General features: G+C 33.0%; 1 protein-coding gene across 8 annotated transcripts in view; it reads right to left on the bottom strand.

Moving 5' to 3' along the window:
* Positions 1–973: 973 nt before the first annotated feature.
* NBEAL1 (neurobeachin-like 1) overlaps positions 974–26,699 on the bottom strand; it is a 157,066-nt gene continuing 131,340 nt past the window's right edge. For 5 of the 8 annotated variants that reach the window (XM_010861006.1, XM_010861003.1, XM_010861004.1 and 2 more), the window contains 11 exons: positions 25,166–25,283; positions 22,315–22,412; positions 19,686–19,802; positions 16,915–17,004; positions 15,483–15,592; positions 14,866–15,038; positions 13,761–13,855; positions 10,553–10,669; positions 10,019–10,180; positions 8,868–9,016; positions 5,825–6,275 (listed from right to left, as the gene is read on the bottom strand). In XM_010861006.1, coding sequence (XP_010859308.1) covers positions 5,999–6,275; positions 8,868–9,016; positions 10,019–10,180; positions 10,553–10,669; positions 13,761–13,855; positions 14,866–15,038; positions 15,483–15,592; positions 16,915–17,004; positions 19,686–19,802; positions 22,315–22,412; positions 25,166–25,283 — 1,506 coding nt within the window. In that variant the 3' untranslated portion in view covers positions 5,825–5,998. Of the gene's footprint in view, positions 3,494–5,824; positions 6,276–8,867; positions 9,017–10,018; positions 10,181–10,552; positions 10,670–13,760; positions 13,856–14,865; positions 15,039–15,482; positions 15,593–16,914; positions 17,005–19,685; positions 19,803–22,314; positions 22,413–25,165; positions 25,284–26,699 lie in introns of those variants that run through there. The other 3 variants (XM_010861007.1, XM_010861009.1, XM_010861008.1) reach the window with 2 other exon arrangements.

Genomic DNA, 26,699 nt, shown 5'->3' with positions numbered 1-26,699 from the left:
TTAAGATTCAACTTTCAAATCTAAATTCTGATTAATTATGAGGGCACGTTTCCTCCTTCAGAAGGTTAAAAGTGCTTTTCAATACTAGTTCTTAAAGGATAATTTTTATACACCTTAACACAGAGAAAAAAGGAAGCCTCACTGTTGTTCTTTGTTAATGACAAATAAATACTTGACATTTTCTCGTCTACAAAAGGATGTGACCTGAAAAAGCACTGTGACTAAAGGAAATTAATAGAAATGGATTCATAAATGACATGAGCTTCACAGGCTTATAAGACTTTAAAACAGGGAAAGGGGTGGGGGAAAAAAAAAAAAAAGACTTTAAAACAACTGGTCAAGCTCATTCATGCCCTGCTCTATTTTTCCCTTCTCTCCTCCAACTTTATCTAAGTAATGACAGAATACTGTTTGGGAGGAGTTGAAAAAATCTTACAAAGCTTCTTTTTTCTCTAAATGAGTAGTACCTGTATTATATGTTTTAATACTTGACCCTTACTATAAATCACTCCGCATCATCAGGATGCAAAGATTTTATTTGTGTCAAGAAACAAAAGCAGAAGAAAAGTTCTTCAAAGACAACATATTTCATACAACAGCTAAGTTGAGATATTATATTCATCGTCTAAAATGTCCACCTGTTACTCCACTAATGATCCTATTCATCTCTCCCATATACAATACAAAACTAATTTGTATGGATAACATCTAAATACACCAGAATCCCTCAAAGTATATCTTTTCAGTGATTTTACCTAGCAATTTTTAATTCAGTGGTCTACACTGTTTAAAAGAGGAACTACTCAGCCAAAAGTGAAAGTCGCTCAGTCATGTCGGACTCTTTGCGACCCCATGGACTGAACAGTCCATGGAATTCTCCAGGCCAGAATACTGGAATAAGTATCCTTTCCCTTCTCGAGGGGATCTTCCCAACCCAGGAATCAAATCCGGGTCTCACGCATTGCAGGCAGATTCTTTACCAGCTGAGCCACCAGGGAAGCCCTATTCAGCCAAAGCTACTACTATATTTGCTTATTTAATAAACTTTAAGTTCCATTCTTCTAGACTGTTGCTAGTATTCTCAAACACTTTTCTCAAAATTTTGAGATTTTGGTTTTCACTTTTTGGAAAATGTAAGGATGAATTCTAGTGCTCTGAACATCTACTATTGTTCTAAATAGAAGATCTACTGTGAACAAAGCTTCTTCATGTTTGTGCTATAAAATGTACCCTGCTTCTTTAGTTACTCCATCTAAACAGTAGCAAAGTACCAAAAATTTAGGAATTTCCCTCTAATAATCTAAGTTAAACTTTTCTGTAACTTCCAAAGCCAATAACTTCCAAAACCAGTATTAAATAACCTTAAAAATAAAAAAGGCATCCTTATACCAAAATCCCTAGATTAAAATAGGCAAAAGAAACATTTCCAAAGTTTTGATTTAGAAACATTTTTTTTAAAACTTCAACATTTAAAATACCAAAAATCAATCATTTTGATTCTCTTGACTTCAAACCTACAAAATAGCTTTTGGAGGGTAACCTACATTTTATAAGATGAAAAATGAAAATATTGATGAATATTTTATAAGAATGAAATATTTTACAAGAATGAAAAAACTAATAGAAGAAATTAATCTTAATATATCATAATCATCTCTACTGACTTGTTTTGAGGCATTTTTACCACAAATTACTGAAGTCCTCAAAAAAGGAAACCTTCACATTTACGGATGTTCTACTTTATGCTGCATCAGTTTATGTCAGTGTGATTCACCTAAACAGAAGTTTTTTACTGATAAAAGAGAGGATTTTAAATGACTGGAAAGAATATTCGTCTACAACTTTTTGCTAGTTCTTATACAAGCCGATCAAATCTATCAAATAGTTTCCCTATTATAGAATCCTTCACTTCTCATGTATTTTTTACTCTCTCATAGGATTATAAAGAAAAGGGTAGTAGACAACTGTGGGCAACAGGCAACAGGAGAGGACTGCAAAGGGGAAATTCTTCAAAGATTCAACTGAGAAGACAACTGGATAAAAGGAATTCTATAGTTTGTGGAATAAAAAAAATATTATTATTTTAAAAGGTATCATTGTAAAAAGTCTTTTTCTCCTCTTTTTTCACAGACCCCGTTTAGAAAGCCACTCAACCACCCACTCTTAGGAAAAAAAAAAAGCAGCTAACAAACAGAATTTCCTCACCAAACCTGTGGAATCTCAGATTAAGGACACTCAAATAGTTGTAAAAGCTTTCTGACCTTACTCAAAACATGACCTTACAAAAGTAGAAGGTTTAACAATCTCTTTGAATTCTAAAATAAATCTATCAGTACTTTAAAATCTTGAATAGCAAAGCATAATGTAACATCTAGCTATGTATAATAAAATTAATTGTAATCCTAAATTATACATAACATGAAACAGAAATGTGTATTTTTAAAAATTACTATATCTAAATGACTAGTTTAAGTTATGCATATCTTTTCAGTTCATCAATCATATGAAATAAGTAAAAACATAATTATTTGGGTATCATTTCTAACTCCAAAAATTATTGAGGGAAAACACAGTGTTTAATAAAGAAAAAGCCAAGAAATTTTGTACTCTGCATATATAAATTGAGCTGCAAATGCTATACAGGACCCAAATGTCAAAATCATAATTAGCATTTTTCCTTAACTATACTACTAGTGAAATATATCTGTAAAATGTATCTCTAGTTTCTTTTATTCCTACTCAAACTTTATTATTTAAGGATGATAATATGTTGCAATAAATTCTCATTAGTAATATGCTAAGTAGTAGTGGGATGTGCCAATGTACCAGTTTCAAAAATACAAGTATGCAACGGATGCTTTTCAAATATTACCTCTGATCAGAAGTTCCATAAATAAATCGTATTTTTAAATATGGTGGTCAGTAAATAGAATGATTAACTAAAGAAAGTATTAAAAGCCATATCTCTCAACTGTCCTATTATCTCTATCTACTCTTTTATTAGAAATACAACTTTTGCTATTTATAGTAAGTGAGTTGAATCTAACTTCTTCATTTTTAGAAGTTTATTTTTTAAAAAAGATCTAATTATCCTTAGGAATAAACCACTAAATCTAATCAAATGTCTTTTCTCAAATTCATCTTAGTACAGACTAAGAATTAGTTAATAAGATAGATTCAATGATGTTAACCAGAAAATTTTTAAGTGGATAACAGTAATATCTATGACTAAATTTATACATATGCCAAATTTATATCAAATTTTGGTAAATCCTGAATGATTTTCAGGGATAACAGACCTGAAGCATTTGAGATAGTTGAGAGATGTGGTTAAAGTGACAAAGTGATAAATCAAATTTCAGTTATCCATGACAGAAGGTAGAAATAACAATCACTTGGAATCTTGAGTATTATATTCAGTTTCTCCAGCTGAGATCTGGCTGAGCCGTTTGCTAGATCCCCACAATTTTCGAGAAAGCTGACCTGAGCGCATCTGTTTAAAATAATCCAGAGAAATTAAGAATAAATGTTATTAAGTATGAAAAAAAAATGAAATTAATATGTAAGACAATGATTTTGTAGAGTGTAAAAGAAATAGGTTTGGTTAGCAGAATCATTAACATTTTAATGATTCTTAATAATAATTAAAGAAAGGCTTTTCTACACTGTCTTTTAGTTGAGAAAGATCAAATACCAATGTATAAATTTTTTAATTAAATGTGCCGGTTATATCAAAATTACAAGACTCCCTTACATTATGTATTTACAAAACTACATTTCACTTCATTAAAATAATTTCAAATTATACTTAATCTCGCCGATAAGACACATAGCTTTGAGGATTTTTCTCCTAATTACAGTACTATTAATGACAATCACAATCATAAGAAATTAAAATAACATTTTGATGAAAAGAAAGTAATTTTTAAATAGTTTGATCTAAGAAATTTAAAAATTCTTTATGAATAGAATGATAAAAAGTAATTTAGAAAAAAAGAACAGCATAAGCTCTTTGAAAGTGAGAATCACATTTTTCCACCATTAAAAATTTTTTACCACTTAGCACACTTCTTGGCATATAACAATTATTAATCAAAATTAACTGAATCAGTGGGTTAATGCCCCTCTGAAAGTATAACATTTCTCTATCTAACCATATGATTTGTTGGAATTACTTTCCCAAGAGCAATCTACTTTTTAATGGTGCTTTATCTGCTACCCTTTTATAATGGTTACTTTTCTAGGGTCCATTCATTAGAGATAAAAGACAGGCCTCAAGCAAAGACATTTTGGCATGTTTGCTCTGCATTTTCATTTCCAGACGTATTTCCAAAACCATCATTGCTATTCATCTAGTTCCAGTTTAACATCTAATTTACAAATATGGATTCTGTACAACAGCATAATGTATAAAACTGATACATGATTTAAAAATACGTATTAACCAACATTTTTTACTTTTAGATAAAAATAGATGTTGAAATAGAACTCTTCAGAACTACTGATCTATTTAATTTCTACATAAAATTATAGAAAATTTCACATAAAATTATATTTTAATTATGCAGAATTCTAAGCATTCAATTATATTATTTACTAAAGTAGATCCATAATTCAGCTAATGGGAGATGAATTTCACAAAGATGTAAAAATAGATAAAAAATACTTTTAATCAAAATCTACACATAATTCAAATTCTATTGTTGCAGACTACATAAATCTTTCAATGGGGACCAAAAACTTATTTGGTAAATATTACAGAGCATTGCCTTATTAGGCCTATGAAATGAAGCTATTTAGGTATTTTTTTCCAATTAATTTTTTTTAAAATGTGTGTGCACAAGGGCATTTCATTTTTTAAAACTTCAGTAAAATCGTACGCTAACAAATTACTGAGCTGGAGGACAGGCAAATTTAAAGGCATGTGAGTAAACCACAGACAGTGAAAACAAACATACTCATAGAGTAATATCTGAGCAGAGTTCTCAAGTAATCATCACATTAGCAAAGGACAGGAGGGAAATCATTACTTGTAAGTATATTAATTAAGAAACTCTATTACTGAATGTAAAAATGTGTATAATGTTTTAAACGTAAGTGGAATATTGAAATATAGACGTGCTGACATTATTGGGGGAACCATTAGACCTGAAACTAAATGTTGTTGTAGTCACTTTAGTAAGACCTCTTTTATTAATATCCTGGAAGAAAGTATCTGGCAAAGAGGTTCATATGATCTATAATGGATTTATTATAACCAATGACAGTATGTTATTCAATAATGTCTTCTCTTGAAATAACCCCCACAGATGTCATATTTTAGATTTCTCAGAAAAGACCAATGATATCAATAAAAATTTATAATGCTTAAATATGAGTCTATGTAACAAAATAAATTTTCTAAAAGAATTACTAGATTACTTGAGTACAGCTGCTACATTTTCTTAGGAATAGTCTTAGATTTATGATATCTGAATATTCAGTAATTAATAAGCCACTGGCAAATAAATGTATAGGAACTATAGGAAACACACTGAGAATTAGCACGTTATATGGGGATATTTGTAGTTCCAAGTAAAAAACAGAAAGCTGCTTTTACAAAAGTACAACTGATATACAATCATGCTAAATATCTGTTGAAATTAATATAGTTTGGGGAATTCCCTGGTAGTCCAGTGCCTAGGACTCAGTGCTTTCACTGCCAGGGCTCAAGTGGGATCCCTGTTCAGGGAACTAAGATCCTGTAAGCCACACAGCATGGCCAAATTTACAAAAGAATAATAAAGTAAACTGTTTTGTTATTTAGTCTAATTTCATTTTTTATAAATGCTTTTATATGTATTAAAAATGCAAGTGTGTGGTTTTAAATTTAGATTTGGAAAGACAGAATAAAAGAACTTTCTTACTCATCTAGAGCTATAAATGAAAACTGCTAAACATGTGATTTCAATAATATAATAATATAACTATCACTCTTGAATACTGGCTTTGTTCGCTTTCATTTACTGTACTTTGAAAAATCAAATTTGTTTTTCAGTTTGTTTATCCATAATGGAGATGTCTGATTTAGCTGGAATAAAGAAGAACCAAGGGAATCCCCAAAAGTACGGGAAACTACATCCGTGATGCTAGGTTTTACCTCAGCTGGCCTGCCAACACCCACTACAATCAATTTGCCATCTTCTAATCCTACAAGAATATGGCTATATTCTTTGGTTACACAAACACAGTGGATAGGCGATCGCATGGCTAATGGGCTGATGCAGAGATTCAAACTAGAAGAGAAATAAAAAGCACATAATTACACAGATATACAATGGATTCACAGAACTTTATAACTGGAAGTTAACAGTCATTTAATTATACATTCTAATTTTATAAATGTGGGAACTTAAGTTCAGAAAACCTGAGTGACACAAGAGCCGACATTTATAGCATGACTCAAAATACTTAATACAGTTTTTCTCTATTTCCAACATCTGTTTGCACTCTAACCATTTATATGTGCTCTCACGAAATGATTAACAAATGAAAGTTGGATAAACAAAAGGGTAAAAGCCCAAAAACTATGTGCTGGTGGGGGATAAGGTTAATAAAATTGGTATATTTGCTTTGTCATAAAGGATGTAATATATATTTTAAAAGATAATGTGGTATAAAAATATAACATGCCATTATGATAAATGTTCACAGCTTTTATGATTAGAGAATGAAGAATTTAAGATGTACACACTATGCTCTAGTCTAACTTGCTAAAAGATTCCATTAATTTTTTCTAATTTGGGATTCTCCTAACCATGTCCTAAAATCAGGGTTGTAATACAAAATGTTGGAAAGATATTATTGAAATGTAGACTTAATGCTCTACCACATGGGAAAGAATGACAAAAATGAGAAAGAAAATATAAAAATCAAAAGTGATATTGATACAGAAGTGATTTTGATATGAAGGCAGTAAGAGAACACTCTGGATCAGGAAACTATTAAGAAGGAAGGGTTTAGGGAGGGGCCAAGATACTAAGAGGTATATAAATAAGTCACAGTAAGTGTTTTAAGAGAAGAAAAGAAAAGAATGTATTTGGGCATGCAAGGGAAAACAGTGCTTTGTGAATATAAGTTGCTAAACATAAAGAACACCAAACTTAAAAACGTACTTACTTTACAAAGATTTTTTCCTTCACTGGGTAAATAACAAAAGCCTTTCACCAATTTTAAACACACACATACATAACAGGAACAGATATGCTAGACTTAGCCTGAAAAAGACTTTATCTGATTACAACTGAAAAAAATATTTTAAACCCAACTTTACAAACAACTCAATCAAAAAATGAGCAGATCTAAACAGACAATCTCTACCAAGAAGACATAGTGATGGTCAATAAACACATGAAAAGATGCTCAACACTGCTCATCATTAGAGAAATGCAAATCAAAACTATAATGAGGTATCACCTCATACAGTCAGAATGGCCACCATCAAAAACTCTACAAACAATAAATGCTGGAGAGGATGTGGAGTAAAGGGAACCCTCCTGCACTGCTGAAGGGAATGTAAAATGATACGGCCATTATGGAGAACAGTATGGAGATTCCTTAAAGAAATAGAAATAAATCTACCATGAACGTGAAGTCGCTCAGTCGTGTCCAACTCTTTGTGACCCCATGGGCTGTAGCCTACCAGGCTCCTCTGTCCATGGGATTTTCCAGGCAATAGTACTGGAGTGGATTGCCATTTCCTTCTCCAAGGGATGTTTCCAACCCAGGGATTGAACCCAGGTCTCCCGCATTGTAGACAGACGCTTTACCGTCTGAGCCATCAGGGAAGTCCTTAAATTTAGCATATGACCCAGCAATCCTACTAATGGGCATATACCCTGAGCAAATCACAATTCTAAAACACATGTGTACCCCAGTGTTCACTGCAACACTATTTACAATAGCCAGGACATGGAAGCAACGTAAATAAATGTACATCAGCAGATTAATGGATATAGAAGATTTGGTACATATACACAATGGAACATTACTCAATCATAAAAAAAAGAATAAATTTGAGTCAGCAATAGTGAGGTGAATGAACCTAGAGTTTGTTATACAGAATGAAGTGAGAAAGAGAAAAACAAATATCATGTATTAATGTGTGTGTGTGTATATATATATATATATATATGAAATCTAGAAAAATGATGAAACTATTTTCAGGGAAAGAATGGAGATGAAGATGTAGAAAATGAACTTGTGGACACAGCAGGGGAAGGAGCAGGTGGGACGAACTAAGGTTAAGATATATATATATATAAATAAAACAGATAGCTAGTGGGAACTTGCTATATGACACAGGGAGTCCAGCATGGCACTCTGTGATAACCTAGAGGGGTGGGCTGAAGGGAGGGGAGGAAGGCTCTAGAGCAAGGGGATCCATATGTATAACTATAACTGATTCACGTTGCTGCACAGCAGAAACCAACACAACATTGTAAAGCAATTTTCCTTCAATTAAAAAAAAACCCAACCCAACTTTAGTTTCTAAAAATTGAAGCTACAGTTGGACATATTCCCAAATCCATAATGCAGGCTTGGCACTTTGAAAACTGGTTTTTTTTTTTTTTTTGGCTATTTAAAAAAATTGTTGTTATTGTGGTAAAATGTATACAAAATAAAATTTTCTATATTTTTTAAATGTACATATAAATTTTATTTACTAATCCAGAAATAATTTAGCTTCCCCAACATTTTTATAGTTACCAAAAAAACATGTTCATAATAAATGATAAAAAGATTAGAAATCTTAGACTACAGATTTTACTCTCTGAAAATACTAATGTCTTTTCCTAAGTGTTACTTCAGTAATTCTTATTATTTACCTGTGGAGATCTCTTATGGACAGGAATCCTTGTAAGCTGCCTGTGACAATGTGCTCTCCAATTATACATATATCTGATACTTGTTCCTTCAGGACTTGAGACCCTAGATACTTGCCATTTACAGAAAACAAATGCAATGCATTCTTATCCTGCAAAGATTAAAGAAAATTTAATGATCTCAAATTAAAAAGTTTCAGAATTGTTAATTAAAACTATGACTAATAACAGAATGATGACTGGGTTTAAAATTCTGGAAAAAACATATGTTATACTTAAAGAGAAAATATGTAGACAACATTGTTAAAGTGATTTCAATCAGATTGCTAAGTAAATAAATATTAAACAAGAACTCTCACCCCTCCAAAATAATTTTTTAAAGTTCTCGTAATTTTTAAAAAGCCTTATCACTGAAATGAAATAAACATATAAAATTCATGGTTTATTTATACCCTGCCTTGTGCAAAAAGAATAATTTCCATCTAAGCTTATGAAGTGCCACACAATTAGAAATTATTTTTGAAATCATATAGGCCTAAAGTGCTAGTTAGTGTTAGTTTCTCAGTCGTGTCCAACTCTTTGGGACTCCCACGGACTGTAGCCCGACAGGCTCCTCTGTCTATGGGATTTCCCAGGCAAGAATACTGGAATGGTTGCCATCTCCTTCTCCAAAGCCTATAAAAAGCCCTAAAACAAAACATGAGGCTAATATTGTGATAGGGAATGAACAAATTGCATAATGGAAGGAAAATACCCTTTTCAAAATACTGTGCTCTTTCCTTCGGAGAAGGCAATGGCAACCCACTCCAGTACTCTTGCCTGGAAAATCCCATGGAGGGAGGAGCCTGGTAGGCTGCAGTACATGGGGTTGCGAACAGTCAGACACGACTGAGCGACTTCACTTCCACTTTCATGCATTGGAGAAGGGAACGGCAACCCACTCCAGTGTTCTTGCCTGGAGAATCACAGGAACAGCAGAGCCTGGTGGGCTGCCGTCTACGGGGTCGCGCAGAGTCGGACACGACTGAAGTGACTTAGCAGCGGCAGCAGCTCTTTCCCTTTTCAAAATGCCCCATGTGTACACAATGTATACAACATGGAAAGAAGACAATCTCATTAATGGCCTAGCCATAGTGCATGAAACTGTTACATACCTTGAGAGAGGTACTTTCTTCAATGCTGGAGTACATGACAATATGTCCTTCCCAAGATATAGCCAAATTGGGAACAGTCAGGAGCAGAGAACTCTCACAAGGCGGTCGTAAAGTCCGCATATACTGACCCTTCTGAATGGTATGTATAATCACAGTGCCATCCTACACACAGAAGATATTAGAAAATAAGAACAGAAAAAGTAAAAAACTGAGCAAGAGAAAGAAATATGGGAAAGGACCTGAGAAAATGATTATTCCATCATGGAATAATACATGTACCTTAGGAAAAATTCCAATCTTGAAATTTCAAATGGCATTTTATTTCATAAACTGGCCTTCTTTTAACTAATAAAAATCTACAAATAGAATCCAGTCTCTTTAAATTTTTTCTTGCTGTATTTTTCTACTTCTGCAAAGTCCTGGACAAACTTAGCATAAAATTTCTATGCTTTTACCAATTCTCCTATATAATATAAATATTTTCTCTGAATTTATATTAAAAAAAAATCAGTATTTTTAAAGGTACAATCTTACCCTTGATCCTGACACTGCCATGTCTAGCTCAGTGCTGATGGCGACACTCAACACCTCATCAGTGTGTCCATACAGAATCTGAAAGGGTTTAGATGCTAGGCCCACGGGAACACCTCCCTAATATAAAAACAGAAAAGCAAAGGTCACTTTCTCGTACACTATTTTCTATACAAAAACTTATACTGTAGTTTAACTGTCTAGTCACAAATCAACCCTGCAACTAGTTCTTACCACTAAGTCTATTCTCAGAAGTACTTGTTCTTGGATTTCTCCTTGGATTCTCAAATGGTTCTCAATCTTTTCAACCTCAAAAACATACTAATAATATGAAGAGTTTCAAAGTTTGCTTTGGATTAATTTTAACAAGTGTATTGTTTGCCCTTTACAGAATTATTCTTCCTTTACTTCAAAGAAACTTTTTCTATTACATCTCTGAATACTTTCTCTTTTTTATTTATTGGAGTCCTATTTCAGGGACATCAATTATCTTTATGCTGACTTGTCTCTGATTTCTAGAACTATCATTCTTTTTCTAATTGCTTTTGTTGTTTCTATTTACATTGATTACCTTAAATCTTTCTTCCATGCTAATAATTTGATTTTTCAGTCACATTAAATTTGTTCTTTGCTTTTTCTGCTTTGGGTTTATTTATAATTGTAATGGTATTGATTTTAATCTCAGTTTGATTCTTCTGCAATCTCCCTTTCATTTTATTATGCTAGTTTATAATTTCATCTTTGAGGTCCTATTTTATTCAGTTAATATTATTATTCTATTCTTCTAATAGCACAACTTATTGCAGGCAATCTCTCTGTACCTAAGTTATTTTCTTTATCTGTTCGTAGCATGCTTTGTTTGGTACAGTACTTTCTATGATACAAATGCTTGAGTAGTTGCCATGGTGTTTGATTTATGATTACCATGGATAAATGTCCAGACTTTCTTCCTCTGTTACACAATGTAGATGAATTCTCCCTGACACTCTATTACTTGGGTCATATCTGTCTTCCTCTAAGAGTATCAGTCTGAGTGCTTACTGTACTCCCATCTAATTTTTAAAAGTCAAATAATTCCTATATTATTTAAAGAAGATGGATTCTTCCCAAATTCATTTTATAAAAGTTGCATATCCCAATGTTAAACATACACAGATAGAATAAAAACAGATTTCTTTCACATATAAGTAGAAAAATAAAGGACTAGAAAAGAAAATCTTGCTGTAAAATATAACAAGACAGTATGAAGTATAAGGTTTATTATAGAAATTCAAGGATGGTGCAAAACTAGGACATTTCCCAACATAATACATTACTTTTAAAAAAAGTAAAAGAAAAACTTATACATTAAAAAAGGAAGAGAAACTGGGAAAAACAGCTAAAAAGAACATGATTAGGACTACTAACAAAATTAGAACACAGACTGTGGATCAGATAAAGGTATTGTATAAATGTTCAGTGTTTCAGTTTTGATAATTGCACTGTGGTTATATATAAGAAAGTCTTTGTTCTTAGAAAAGACACACTGGTGTGTTTAGTTGTAAAGGAACAAAAAGCCTCCAGCTTTTAAAATGTTCAGGAAAAAAAATAAGATAGGGGAAAAAGATAGGGAGAGAATGCTAAGGCAAATGGCAAAAATGTACTAGCTCTGTATCTCTTCTGTAAATTGAAATTTTATTAAAACTAAAAAGTTATCAAAAAAGAAAAGAAGGTAACTACTGAAGTATAAAAAAAATAAAAACCCACAAAACCCACAAATAGTGAAACCTAACAGCAAATAGTATACTAAATGGTACAACAGTGAAGGCAAGTTCATCAAAATCAGACATTAAGACAGGAATGCTCACTATAATTTTTGTGCTTTATTGTATTCACTAACAGTGTAATAGGGCAAGAAAATGAAGTAATTAGTATATTGGAAAAAGTAAAGAAAATCACTATTATTTTCAGATCACATGAATGTGTATTTACCCTGTTTTCAGAAAATTCAAGAAATACTACTAATAATTATGAGTTAGATAAAAGGATTTGGTAAACTGATTAGGTACAAGATAACTGTGTAGAAATCAATAACTTCTTTAGCAATCATCAGTTAGAAATAAAAACGATTTTTAAAATTCCACTGAAGCAGTCATAAAAAAAAGATAGTTAAAAGTAAACATGACAAAGTACAGGACCAAAATGGGGAAAAAATTATTAAAAAATTTTACCAAAAGACATTGAAAAAAGACCTGAAACAAATACAGAAAGACATTTCCTCTTTTGCAATATGAATAATTATAAAATGGTAATCCACACTAAATTAATATAGACATTAAATATAATTTCATTAAGACTAAAATGAAATGTTTTGAGGACAGTTAAAATATTTTGAAAGTTCATATGGAAGAATAAAAACTCATAAAAGAATAGCTGAGAATCTTTAATAAAGGAAACACAGTGAGAGGGGATTTGCCTTACCAAATATTAAAACTGCTAAAATAAAGTCATTTTGATGTTGACACAGAATAGATATAGAAGAAAGGGAAATCTAGAAAAAGATCCAATTCAGTGGGTAATCAATTGTGTTGGCATAAATGACTTTCTACTCACAAATAAATAAAAGCATGTATTTTTATATGCTATATGGTTATATAATATATATAATGTATCTATATAACTAATACATCTAATATTAAATATTCTATATTATAAAATTTAAAAATGGATTAAAGATTGAAATATAAAAAAAATAAGAAAAGTATTACAAGAAATATTTTAGATATTTTCATAAATTTGGAGTGAGAGAAAGCCTGTTTATTTTTCTAAGCAAGGTAGAAAATCCAAAAGCCATAAAGAGAAAGACACTTCCTTGCACCATCGTGAGAGTACACAACAAGGTTGATGAAAATTCTAATTTATAATTTCTAGTTTTTGCACTTGAAAATAGGAATGTTATGTAAACAAAGACAAGAAAAATAACCATTTTTCTAGAATAAGTTAACAAGGAGCTATCTTTGGAAATTAATACAAGATAAGGTCATGAATCAGGACAATAAACCTAGGAAAAAAGTGCTGATTAACACAGAGCAGAATGAGGGGTAAAAGATGGCAAAGGAGCTCAAATAACCATTCAACGTCAGAGAAAAATTCACTGTCTATTAAGACATCTCAGTAGTATCCCCAGGGAGAATTTCTGATCTAAACCCAGAGTATTTAAATGTGTGACTACCTGTTGGGTAATCTGCCATATCATACATGTAGTATCTCTGGAACCAGAAATCAAATGTATTCCACAGTAATCTGTAGCTAAACAAGTCACAATATCTGTAAGAAAAAAGAATGTAAAAAAAAAAAAAAAATGAAATGGCATAGTTTGACTGAAACAGAAATACAGGGGCAATTTTAGGTTATGTTCAAACTATCACTAACTCAGTCGTTCTAGCAGGGAGAAATGTAGGAATGCCACTGGAAAAGCACTGGGAAAGAGTGACACAGGAAAGGATGTCACTCAAATCATGTTAGGAGAGCCTTCTTTGAGCCCACCCTTCTTCAAGGGTGATGACTAGACATAGGGCAAGATATGCCTGTCAGAATCTTGGTATGAGTTTAAGTAGCTTTAAAGAAATCCCCACTTATTTCGATACTCTTCTCTGTCCCTCACTCTCTCATCTCCTATTACCTTCCACTACTACTGGAACTACAATCCTACTGAATATGTGTCCCTAACCAAAACAGTACATATTACACCATAAGTTCACAATATAAAATATATTTTTCCTAAACTGAAAAAACCTGAGCTAAGCGACAGTCACTGGTGCAAAATTAGTAGCAGACTCTATTTCCCTTTCTTAACAGCTTTATTGGGGAAAAAAAATCTACTCAATGATTTATCCTTACATTGAAAAGATTGAGATATTAGGAAGCACCAGATTAAACTATATTCAACAATTTTACCTCTTTCATGCTTTACCACTAACAAAGTAATAGAACAGGTGACTTCTTATGAGAAGTCATCTATGAGACTTATGAGACTTCTATGAGAGATTTTTCTTTTTTACCATTTTGTCATAAAATTCTGATTCTATCAACCGATTTTTCCAAAGACTTACCTTAGCATCTTTCCAATACTGTGAAGCTGTATTTAATTTATATGATGCTTAGTATACCCAAAATATATTAGACACTCTTAAAGAAAGAATATTCATAACACTCTATGAAAAAGTTCACTCAATTTCAAAGGTAAAATTCATGCCTTTTATAATATAAGAGGCATGTACTACTATCATGGTTAGAAATTAAAAACAAAAATTTGGGTGGGGGGAGTTAATGCTTACCCATATGTCTGATATTGTGTGAAATAAGTTTGCCTTTTGTAAGTGACATCACTTGAATGCTATTATCCCAGTGTCCAGCACTAAAAAGCAACTTCGCATCATGTGATACTATAAATAGCTTAGAAGTGATCTCCAGCCCTGGAGCAAAAGGGCCATTCATACTACGCTGAGTTCTGTAAACACAATTAAATATTAGACTCTTCTGTAAAAGATCATTTAGACTGATATCAATGATTTTTTTAATCTCTTCCAAAAGAAATAAAAAACAAGTCTGTTCAAATGTTCAATTTGAAATATCTATTAATAAATGATACATTCAGAAAATACATTAACCTTATTAATATTATTAATTAAACAAAAATATATATAACAATATAGTCTCGAGGATTGAGTGTAAAGAAAGTGAGATTGGTGAAGGTGTGAAAAAGATTTAAATCTTGACTTTCACAACCAATTTAGTAAGACTGTCAATTCTGTAAATAGCCTCAAAGGATAAAGACAAGATAAAGGGATGTCAGGAACAGGAAACTTGGGAGTTGGAAATTTTAATCTATTTGCTTTTCTTGGCAATAAGATAGTAAAGGTACCTGTTTTGTTTTAAATGTCCATTGACTTACTTAGGATTTGTCACAGTTTGATCCCTGATGAATGTAAAGTAATTAGAAATGTTTCTGTCGTAAGGCAGCCACCCATGGGTTCCAATAATATGATTCATGCTTAATGTTATCTGGAAAAGAAACACATGCGGACAAACCTTCAATGAAAAGATTAAAGAAAGCAACTCAAAAACAACCAAATGCCCACATAATGTTATTAGCTTTTGTCACTTAGGGAATAATGCAGGATAATGTACTTAAAACATGAGACTCATTAAAAAAGTCTTAAAATAATTCAAATGCTTAAAAAGCTCATGGTTATCATACTACAAAAAAAGTTGTCCCAATGTATCCTCCTTTAGTAAGATTATTTTCCTCAAAATTTCTCAAATACTAGCATCTATTAGTTGGCAGTCAGAAGAAATTAAGGATCAAGTCTTAACCACAAAAATAAGATACTTATCATTTAGAACATAAATCATAAGTAGAATTTATGAAGAACTGTTAAAGAGGTCTCCTTTTAGGAGGGACAGTAATAGCAAATATTTACATTGAAAAATGGAAAGTTTTACTCCCCCTTGATGAAAGTGACAGACTTCCAAAAAAAAATTCAGATAACTTAAGAATTCTGCCACTTTAAAAAAAAGTACTTATTATTTTTGTTAATCTTTGAAGACGTTTTATCTAAGCAAACACACAATATGCATAATTAGAAACATAGGTCTAACTCTGAAATCTCTACTGTTCACTGCGCTATGCTCAAATTCTTATCATCTCTCAGTGATAAAATAAGACAGACCTATGTTTGGTCAACTTGCTAGGGTCCCAGATCCCTTACTTGCTAGCTTTGTGACTCTGAGCAAGTGACTTCTGAGGTTTAATCCTTATCTGTAAAAGGGAAATAATAATAATCGTGCCTGTCTCATAGGATTGTTAGGAGGAGTAAATGACAAAATTCACATACTTCCTAATATGTCCTGCAGGTGGTCGGACCTTTATCAATCCTGTATTATATCTCATTTTCACTGCTTTATGATAAATTTTAATATCTAATAAGATGCCATAGCATACTTTTCTTATATAAAATTTCCTGGTATTTTTCACATATTTATTATTCCAAACAAACTTTAGAATTACAGAACTACTTAAAAGCTATATAAATAAAAGATACATTTTTATACTTGGTCAAATTAATTCTATAAAAATTTTATCTTTTTTTCTTTTTTTGGTCATGTTCAGTGGCATGTGGGATCTTGGTTCTCCAACCAGGCAACCAGGGATGGAACCCATCCCCCATGCAGTGGAAGCATAAAGCACTAACCACTGGATGGCTAGGGAATTCCCTTATCTATTAATTTTTTAAAAGACTTAAAAAAATTTATTTTCTCAATTTTTTCAGTAAGTTGTAATGGATATAGACATGGTAGTGTGAAAAAGGTATAAACCAACTTACCAGTAACTCAGGACTTCCTTGTGACATAAAAGAACGAGACTGATTTTTGGGAACAATTGCCTTTACTAACGGAATACCGTCACTAATTCCCTATAAAATAAAGGACAGAGGTTTTAGTGGCTGGTTCCTCTTATCTTTATTAGATACAAATTATTGAAAACTTCTATTTCTTTAAATAAAGATAAACCCTGTAATATAGCATTTTACTCTATCCAAAACATATTACCAGTTAATTTAAAATACAAGAAAGGAATTTTATATTGTGTTTGAATGGCATACTTGAAAGTTCTGAAACCCATCACTTTCTTATATTCCACTATCCTGCCATTAAACAAGGATGTAGATTTCAAGGAGTGTCAACCATCTAAAATAGCCAATGATTTAAAATATTTATTTTTCCCATGCATACAGACATGAATATAAAGTAGAAAATATAGACTTTATAAGGAAACATTACTCAAATAAGTGAAATGGAAAAACTAGTTATATATTACAGACTTTTCCTTTTGGGTTTAACTTTCAAAAAATAGATCTGTTCCATTACCTGAGGCCCTTCCTGAAAGCCACAACAAAAGAACCAGAAAATAAAGACACTCCTTGGAAAACATAATTTTATTATTTTATTACATTATTACCATTATTATATTACCATTATTTTATTACAATGTTAAAGAGAACAAGGATTTGAAGTAAGCTTCTTGATGTGACAATAGCTCATAAATTACAGTTAACATTTATGAGGTAAACTATAACCTAATATTACTAGGTACAAACTACATGCCAGGTGATTTTCTAAGAGTTTTATATGAACTAAATAATTAATTATAACCATATGAAGTTAGAATATATCTTTTCTCTTCATACTGTGAATTAATCAAGAGAAGACGACTGACATTTACACAAGCATAAATGGAAATGATATCTGAAGGAATCTATTTAATAAGCTCTTGCTTTCACTGCTACATCAATTTTTTTCACCATTTTATTATCTATGACGAGACCTAACAGAGGCCTTCTCTTTTCATATGAGTGAGTGGGAAACACCTTCTTTTATGATGATGAAAAGGGATTAACAATTACTGGTACCCAAGGATATCAATTGCATTCTTTATCCTAATCCAGATACTGGCCCTAGGAAAGCTACCATGTAACTTGGGTGCAGAGAGGGGCAAATGTCACTGCATTGCAGATAGAATCCAGAAAATGCCATAAGTGATTCAGATCAGATCAGATCAGTCGCTCAGTCGTGTCCAACTCTTTGCGACCCCATGAATTGCAGCACGCCAGGCCTCCCTGTCCATCACCAACTCCCGGAGTTCACTCAGACTCACGTCCATCGAGTCAGTGATGCCATCCAGCCATCTCATCCTCTGTCATTCCCTTCTCCTCCTGCCCCCAATCCCTCCCAGATTAGATGCAGTTAAAATACTTATCAGAATTACATAATAAATATAGTCTTACATGTCCATCAACTTAGGGGTCAAACAGGAATTTATGGGTTACTCTGTATAGTAAAAAGATAACATAGCAGAATTGAGACTGCTCTCCTTAGGAAGGCTGTTTGCAAGGTTGGCCATTGGCTGGCATCAAGGAACTTGGCAGGCAAAGACTTCCTTACACAGATGTAAAACTTGTCTTCAATGATGCACATGGCTCACTATGTCTAGACTGTTTGTGCAGACAATCGTCTAAACACCTGCTTTTCTTTGCAGAGTCTAGAATTTGGAATGTGTTAGGCAGAGGGTACTTCAGTGACCAGCCCCCGATAAATATGTTGGGTACTGAGTCGCTAATGAGCTTCCCTGGGACACAAAAACATGTCCCATTTCACTACCGGAAGAAATTAAGCACCTTCAAATTATATGTAGGTACAAAACCCAAAATATTTACTATCTGGCCCTTTAAGAAAACATTTACCAACCTCTGTTATGTTGCATAATACACGTTCTATGTACATGTTCAATCTATTCTTGATACCTTTTTATCATTTTTCTTCTTTCAAAAGAGTTAATATTATCTGTTCTAACCACATTTATAGGTATGAACGCATTTCACATTCACATTCTGAATTATTCAAAGAACAGCTGACCTTTCAGCAACTCAAGGGTTAGGGATGCCAACTCTCCATGCATTATATAATTTGTAGTCAGCCCTCTGTACCTGCAGTTCCTCCTTATCTGCAGTTCGGCCCCACAAATTCAACCAACCAGAGATTATGTAGTACCTCTAGTATTTACTATTGAAAAAAAACCCATGTATAAGTATACCCACACTGTTCAACCATGTGTTGTTCAAGGATCAACTGTAACTCAATATGTATATTTAAACATTTGAATTTGAACATACTCTTTCAAGAACTGCATTAATTACTTATCTTGCTTCACTGACTATTCCTTCTGATATTAGCAGTTAACAAGTTGACTCATGGGCCATGTTTTATACATGAATAGACACTACAACTAAAAGTTATTTTAGATTTCCTCTATGTATCATCTCAACTGACACAAGAAGCCATTTAAATCAAATTATCCTTCCTTCTTATGTTTCCTTCAGGAAAACATGAAATTAGAAGAGAGAAAGCCAGGAGAAAAAGTTCAGCAGCAAACAAAACCATTCAACAAGGTTGTTTTAAAAATTCTAAGAACATAAAAGTGAAGAATTATTTACTATTTTGGATTAACACCTATACTCTCCATTAAGGTATAAAAGGAATGTGGAAGTGAATAGAATTTATAGAGAAAATCCATTGATATTATCAAGTTGGAGATTACCTCTATAAAAAATGACTTGAGTTCAGGGAGGTGTTGAAATAGGTTAAAGGTTGAAGCGTCTGTTTTGGCTTGCTTCTGCACTGCTTCCTCTGCTGATAATCTAGAAGGGTGTGGTTCCTTAAAAAAATTAAGGAAAAATAATTCATAATTACATTAAAATACCTCTCACTATATTCCCTCATACATACTGGACTCTAGATTCAATGGATTACATTCTATGCACTATTGACAACTTGAACTGCTCAGACAATTCCCTCAGCAGAGTTTGGCTCTCTTCATTCCTAGAGAAACCCTACCTCTACAGTCTTTCTTATTGATATCTCCCTTGAAATTCTAAGTCAGAAGTAATTAATTACTCTCTTTCATTATTTTCCTCTGCACATTACATTATTTAGCATTTTATTCAGTACTTATTTCTTTTTATGTTGGTTTATATATAGTTGGTTATGGTCTTTTCCAACTAGACAACAGATATCTTAAAGTAAGAAAGTAAATCTTATTCAGTTTTGGATTTTAACCATGTAGAAGAGTATCATAAATATGGTACACACTGATGTATATATACTGGTAAACTTAAATGGATTATTCAAAAATCAAAGTTTATAAAATGGGTGAATCTTTATAATTCCTGAAATAAGATCTGAATGTCCATATTACTGGAATTGAATTATAGATATTGCTGCATTGCTTTTCAAATAAATTATTATTATTTCTTAGATTTTATGTCACAGAAAAAAGACAGTATCACCTTTTTAAATAAGAGAATTACAAGTCAAATTATTATTCCAATGCCACAGTTAAAATGTAGAATAGAACTCTATCTAAAGAGGATTCTTCTGTCTCTATTGTAAAATATTGCTGTTGTAGTTCAGTCACTAAGTTGTGTCTGCCCCTATGCAACCCCATGGACTGCAGCACTTTTTCCTGGAGTATGCTCAAATTCATGTCCATTGAGTCAGTGATACTATCTAACCATATCATCCTCTGCCATTTCCGTCTCCTTTTGTCTTCAATCTTTCCCAACATCAGGGTCTTTTCCAATTAGTCAATTCTTTGCATCAGGTGACCTAAATACTGGAGCTTCAGCTTCATCATGAGTCCTTCCTGAATAGTCAGGGCTGATATCCTATAGGACTGACTGGTCTGATCTCTTTGCAATCCAGGGGACTCTCAAGAGTGTTCTCTAAAACATTAAATCATGGGAAATAGATTTGGCAGCTCTAATTCAATATTTAGCTCTCAATTAACCATGAGAGTATTCACTTTATTTGAAATCAAAAGCTTATTTTTAATGACTTTTTTTATTATAAAAACTAATTCACACTACCCTTGTTAAAAAAAAAAAAGTTAAGCTGCTGAAAAATTACTATAGAATTTATTTTAAAGTTCAATGAAGTGTTCTGTTATTCTGTTACTTTTACCTCTGACTGTCAGCAAGCACTGATTTCAAATATGGATATTCTGTAAAGATCAATATTGGAGACTTCAAATAAATCGTTGCTAATAAACAGTAACAATTATAAAGCTCAGTCTGATCAATGAATTAATGAAGAACATCTATAAGTCAGAATTTAGATATACCTTTGCGATTATAGCTATGGAGATATCAATTCAACGAATGTTTACTGCACACAAGTTATATGCAAGAAAGATACAAAAATGATTAAAAGAAGGTTATTGACTTTAACATAGCTATAATATAGTGATGCAGATGGATAAATAAACAACTAAGTCAGAAAATGTCATAATTAGGATGTAAACAACCTACAAGAACTGGAAAAATGATCTACAAGTTCAACAAGGGGGCTTACAGCTATTAATTCAGAGGAAACACGGGATGGCAGAAAGGCTTCAGAGTTAAATGATCAGGCATCCAAATTCTGCCCCAGTCACATTCTAGCTGTGTAAAGGTGGAAAAAGTACTTGACTTTTCTAAGGCTAGGTATTAATTTCTATGAAATAGAGCTTTATCATCTAAAAAAATAAGGCTAATTTTTGAATATTTACTGTGAGGGTTAGGTAAATCACTTAGCACAGTGCTAGCATAGGACAGTATCAACTTAATAAATGCTATTATGTATTCTTCATTTCTAAATTCACACTAACAAAGATAAAAATGTCTTTGCAAACTAATATTAGACTAACCTCTATGATAATTTTTTTTTCCTTCTCTCTCTCTCCTTTTTACCCTGTGTGGACAAACAGGGATTGAACCGGTGGCCCCTGTCCTGGCAGTGTAGATTCTTAACCACTGGATCACCAGGGAAGTTCTCTTTCTCCATTTAAACAAAGGAGGGAATACTAGCTCACCTGACAGGGACCTTCAACCTCACCTTTTCCTCTCAGGAGATAACTAAATAAAGGTGATCGGCTTTTTGAGTAAATATAAATCCTCTGTGACTCAAGAGAAATTGACTGAATATGTGGATTTCGACTGTAATATTTTGTTATTCAAAATAGGAAGAATCATTTAAATTTACTTTTTTTTAGTCACAGTATAATTTTTTTCCAAATTCTAGATAATTCTGAAATAAAGTTTTAAATCATTAAAATTATTGAAAATAATGGTAGTACTATTCCTTAGCAATTAACTTCTAGACTTATGTAATTAGTAACTTTTACACTTTACCTTTAACAGTTGACAAGGTGTTTGCCCAAAATTGTTAATCATCCCTTCTAAGGCTTTTCTTTCCTTCTCATCTGTTAAGGCATCCAGATCCACAGCTCCTAAAACCAAGAAAAATAAGCCGAAACAGTGAAAACAAATCAGTAAGTCACGCAACTGTTTAAAATACCAGAGACTGATTAGTATATTTTCAACAAAATATTCTGAATGGAAATAAGTAAATTTTTTAAAAATCAGTAACACTTCAGATATTAAATATGCATAAAAATAAATTCCACCCACTATTTACAACTAAAAAGGCTTTAACCAAAAGTTAACTATAAAAGTTTCTATAAAAGTCTATAAAAGTTTCTCTTGGAAAAATATAGACTATACTCATTGTACACCTGATTGCTTTCTTTATGATAGTTAAGCTGAAACAAGTGTAAAAACCACACAAAAATGCTGCTATACTGTCTATCTAATAAAAGTTGGAAAAAGTGATGTTCTGGCAAACTGATTATACCAAGTCATACTTAATAGGGATTGTTACATGGCTAGTATTTGACCAAAGTAGGTAAAATCTGATTTCAAAATCTATGCTCCTAACCACCATGGCAAACTGATTATACCAAGTCATACTTAATATGGATTGTTACATGGCTAGTATTTGACCAAAGTAGGTAGTCTGATTTCAAAATCTATGCTCCTAACCACCATGTTATGCTACCTCTCTACAAAACTGTTACCAAATGAACCAAGTAAGGTAAGATAGAACAAGCTTGTCTATTTACCAAAAGTCAAGTGGGTTCTGTTCAATTCACAAAACTTCATACTATTCATGATCTTTAGAAGTATTAGCTCTATGGAAGGATTAGAAAAGAACTCCTGGACTTCCCTGGTAGTACAGTGGATAAGAATCCGCCGGCCACTGCAGGTGACATGAGTTCTATTCCTGATCTGTGAAGATTCCACATGAAGCGGAGCAACTAAGCCTGTGTGCCACAAGACTGAAGCCCATACGCCCAGAGCCTGTGTGCTCCGCAAGAGAAGCCACTGCGCTGAGAAGCCCATGCACCACAACGAGGAGTAACCTCTCTCATAACAACTAAAAAAGACTATGTGAAGCAACAAAGACCCAGAACAATCAAAAATAAAATAAACAAAAATATTATACAGCAGAAATTCTTCTTAAGCCTTTCAAAGCCTTCAGAAAATGCACTTGATCCTGAGCTAGACATCAGAATGTTGTTTAGTCACTAAGTCACCTCTGATTTTGCAACCCCATGGACTGCAGCACACTAGGCTCTTCTATTCTTCACTGTCTCCAGAGTTTGCTCAAATAATGTCATCTTACTATCACTGGAAAATATTTCATTCATTATTCTAAAAAGTCTTCTATAAAGTGTGTTAACAATTTAAAACTGTATATTCAGACTTTCCTGAACAGGACACATATGGCCAGAGATCAAAATATTTAATGCCACCAATATTTGATCCTTATAATTTGATTTGCATATATGTACCTTTTTTTTTTTTTTTTTAAGCAGCACTCTGGAGAAGGAAATGGCAACCCACTCCAGTATTCTTGCCTGGAAAATTCCATGGACAGAGGAGGCTGGCAGGCTACAGTCCATGGGGTAGCAAGAGTCAGACACAACTTAGCAACTAAACAATGAACACAGCAACAATGGTAAACATTTACCTCTTATTTCCATCAGTACTCAACCCAACTATTTATAGCATCAAGATGAAGCAGATTCACCAAGGCTTCTCAAGGATGTTACTATCCAAAAGGGTTGGGGTTGCTCACACTTAAAAGACATATGAGGCCCTATTATCTCAACCTTTACATTAATTTTCATTCATCCTAAAGAAAACGTGTTCAGAAGTTCTAGTACACATTTGGTACATAATAATTCCATGATAGTTCATAAATTCTACGTGTCCCTTCAAGAAAAATATTGTAGTTATTTCTGTCATCTCTTCCTAGCTTTAAAGCATCTCAAACTCCTTATGTAAGATAGAATTTATTTCATTAAAATATTTTATGGAGATATTTTCCACTCAAGTTTAAAGAAAAGTTCAATCTTCTATGTTAAAACTAAGATGAAGTTTACTATGAATCTATGGTAAGAGATAATATACAGTAGATTTGGTGCTGACAACTCATTATATTTTTTTTCCACTGAAGCCAAGTAGATTTCATTCTCCACATTTTGAGTCAAATCGTGATCAAATGGATGTTTAAATTTAGAGATGGGATAAATGAAACTATTGTTTTAAAAAAGCACTCTTTCAAATACAAAAGGCCACTAAAGCTATTTTTTTTAAATTTTGTGGATTTTTTTGTGGGAGGAAGTGAGCTTCACATCCTACTACTCCACCATCTGGATAACCCCCCACAAGTAGTTGGTTGGTTTTCTTTTAATTAATTATTTATTTTTAATCTTTTGGCTGTGCAGGGTCTTCATTGCGGTGCATGGGCTTTCTCTAGTTGCCACACACAGGTTCAGTTGTTCCACAGCATGTAGGATCCTAGTTCCCCAAGGAGGGATGGAATCCACGTCCCCTGCATTGTAAGATGGATTCTCAACCACTGGGCCACCAGGGAAGTCTCTAAAACTATTTTTAAAATGTAGTCTTTCTCATGTTAAATAGTTATGTCTAAAATACCATTTATAAATACATATTAAATAATATTTTCCCTTTTTTTGATGGACTCCTGTGGCATGCAGGATCTTATTTCCCTACCAGGGATCAAATTCATGCCCCTTGTAGTGGAAGAACAGATTTCTAACCACTGGACAGTCAGGGAATTTCTAATAATATTTTCTATCAACATAATATAAGAAAAAAGTATATAGGCTTATACCTTCGTAACTACAGTAATAGAAAACATTGAGTGCCTCCACTGCAGCCGGCCCCCTCTGTTTATAGCCAAAAATCAGATCTATCCATTCATGAAGATGAGCAGAAACATATTCGGACTCCTAGAAAGAGAACAAATTTAATCATTAATATAGTTACCTTTGACTACACTGTAAACATAGGTCCTTTGAAAAAGTAAGAGCATTTGAAATATTTCCACATACAAATATTAATGCTATAATAAAATTATCTCAAAATGACACTAAGTATGTATCTAACATCTATTACAAATATTGACTATATTCTATCTAGGAAAATGTAGATATCATATTTACTAATATTTATTACATAAATATCTCCTAACTATTGGGTGAAAAAATAACATATATTCTAATAGCCCAAATATGAACAACAAAAAAATTAATGATAGCTGTAGAATACATTTTTCTTGTGAAACTTCTACTGAAATATTTGTCTAGAAATTCAATTCCCTCTGTCCATGGGATTTCCCAAGCAAGAATACTGAAGTGCGTTGCCATTTCCTCCTTCAGGGGATCTTCCAGACCCAGGAATCAACCCCCGAGTCTCCTGTGTTTCCTGCGTTGCTGGCAGATTCCTTACCACAGAGCCATCGAGATCAAAAGCGTGGCTACAAGACAATCTACTGAGATGTCAAAAATCTGAGGTTGTGTGTCACAGACCCATTTAACAGGAAAACAGAGCCTCTTAAGATTGTTAAGAACATTTTCCTGTTGTAGCCTCCCCCTGAGCTCAAAGGAGATAATGGACAATCTTGTTTGTGGACTGTTTTTTACCCAATAGAGTTGATTTATAAGAAACCCACAACATTTTAAAAGAAATCGCATTAGTTCAACATGAGAAAGATAAAAACTGTTCAAAAAATAAGATTTTTGGCTTCCAACTTACTATGAGGCATGTTAAATTGCTCAATCGTGTCTGACTCTTTGTGACCCTATGAACCATAGCCCACCAGGCTCCTCTATCCATGAGAGTCTTCAGGCAAGAATACTATAGTGGGTTGCCATACCCTTCTCCAGGGGATTTTCCCAACCCCGGGACCAAACCCACGTTTCTTGAGTCTCCTGCATTGGCAGATGGGTTCTTTACCATTGGCTTCCAACTTAACTACGATTAGGAAAAGAGGCTGGCAAAGATACTCTTGTAAAAATATTTTTTGTTTTAGTTTTTATGGAAAAGAATAACTCAGAGCAAAAGCCCAAATGCCTGAGGGTAGAACAAAATGATCCATGGAAAACCAGTTATCACGGAGTAGCAGTGGGCTATAAAGGAACTGGTCTTCACGGCCAAGATAATCATGATGGTGTGATCACTCACCTAGAGCCAGACATCCTGGAACGTGAAGTCAACTGGGCCTTAGAAAGCATCACTATGAACAAAGCTAGTGGAGGTGATGGAATTCCAGTTGAGCTATTTCAAATCCTGAAAGATGATGCTGTGAAAGTGCTGCACTCAATATGCCAGCACATTTGGAAAACTCAGCAGTGGCCACAGGATGG

The sequence above is a fragment of the Bison bison genome, unplaced genomic scaffold (assembly GCF_000754665.1).
Source record: "Bison bison bison isolate TAMUID 2011002044 unplaced genomic scaffold, Bison_UMD1.0 scf7180017864471, whole genome shotgun sequence".
In the NCBI taxonomy this organism is placed as follows: domain Eukaryota; kingdom Metazoa; phylum Chordata; class Mammalia; order Artiodactyla; family Bovidae; genus Bison; species Bison bison.
This window is presented reverse-complemented; position numbering and strand designations above follow the sequence as displayed.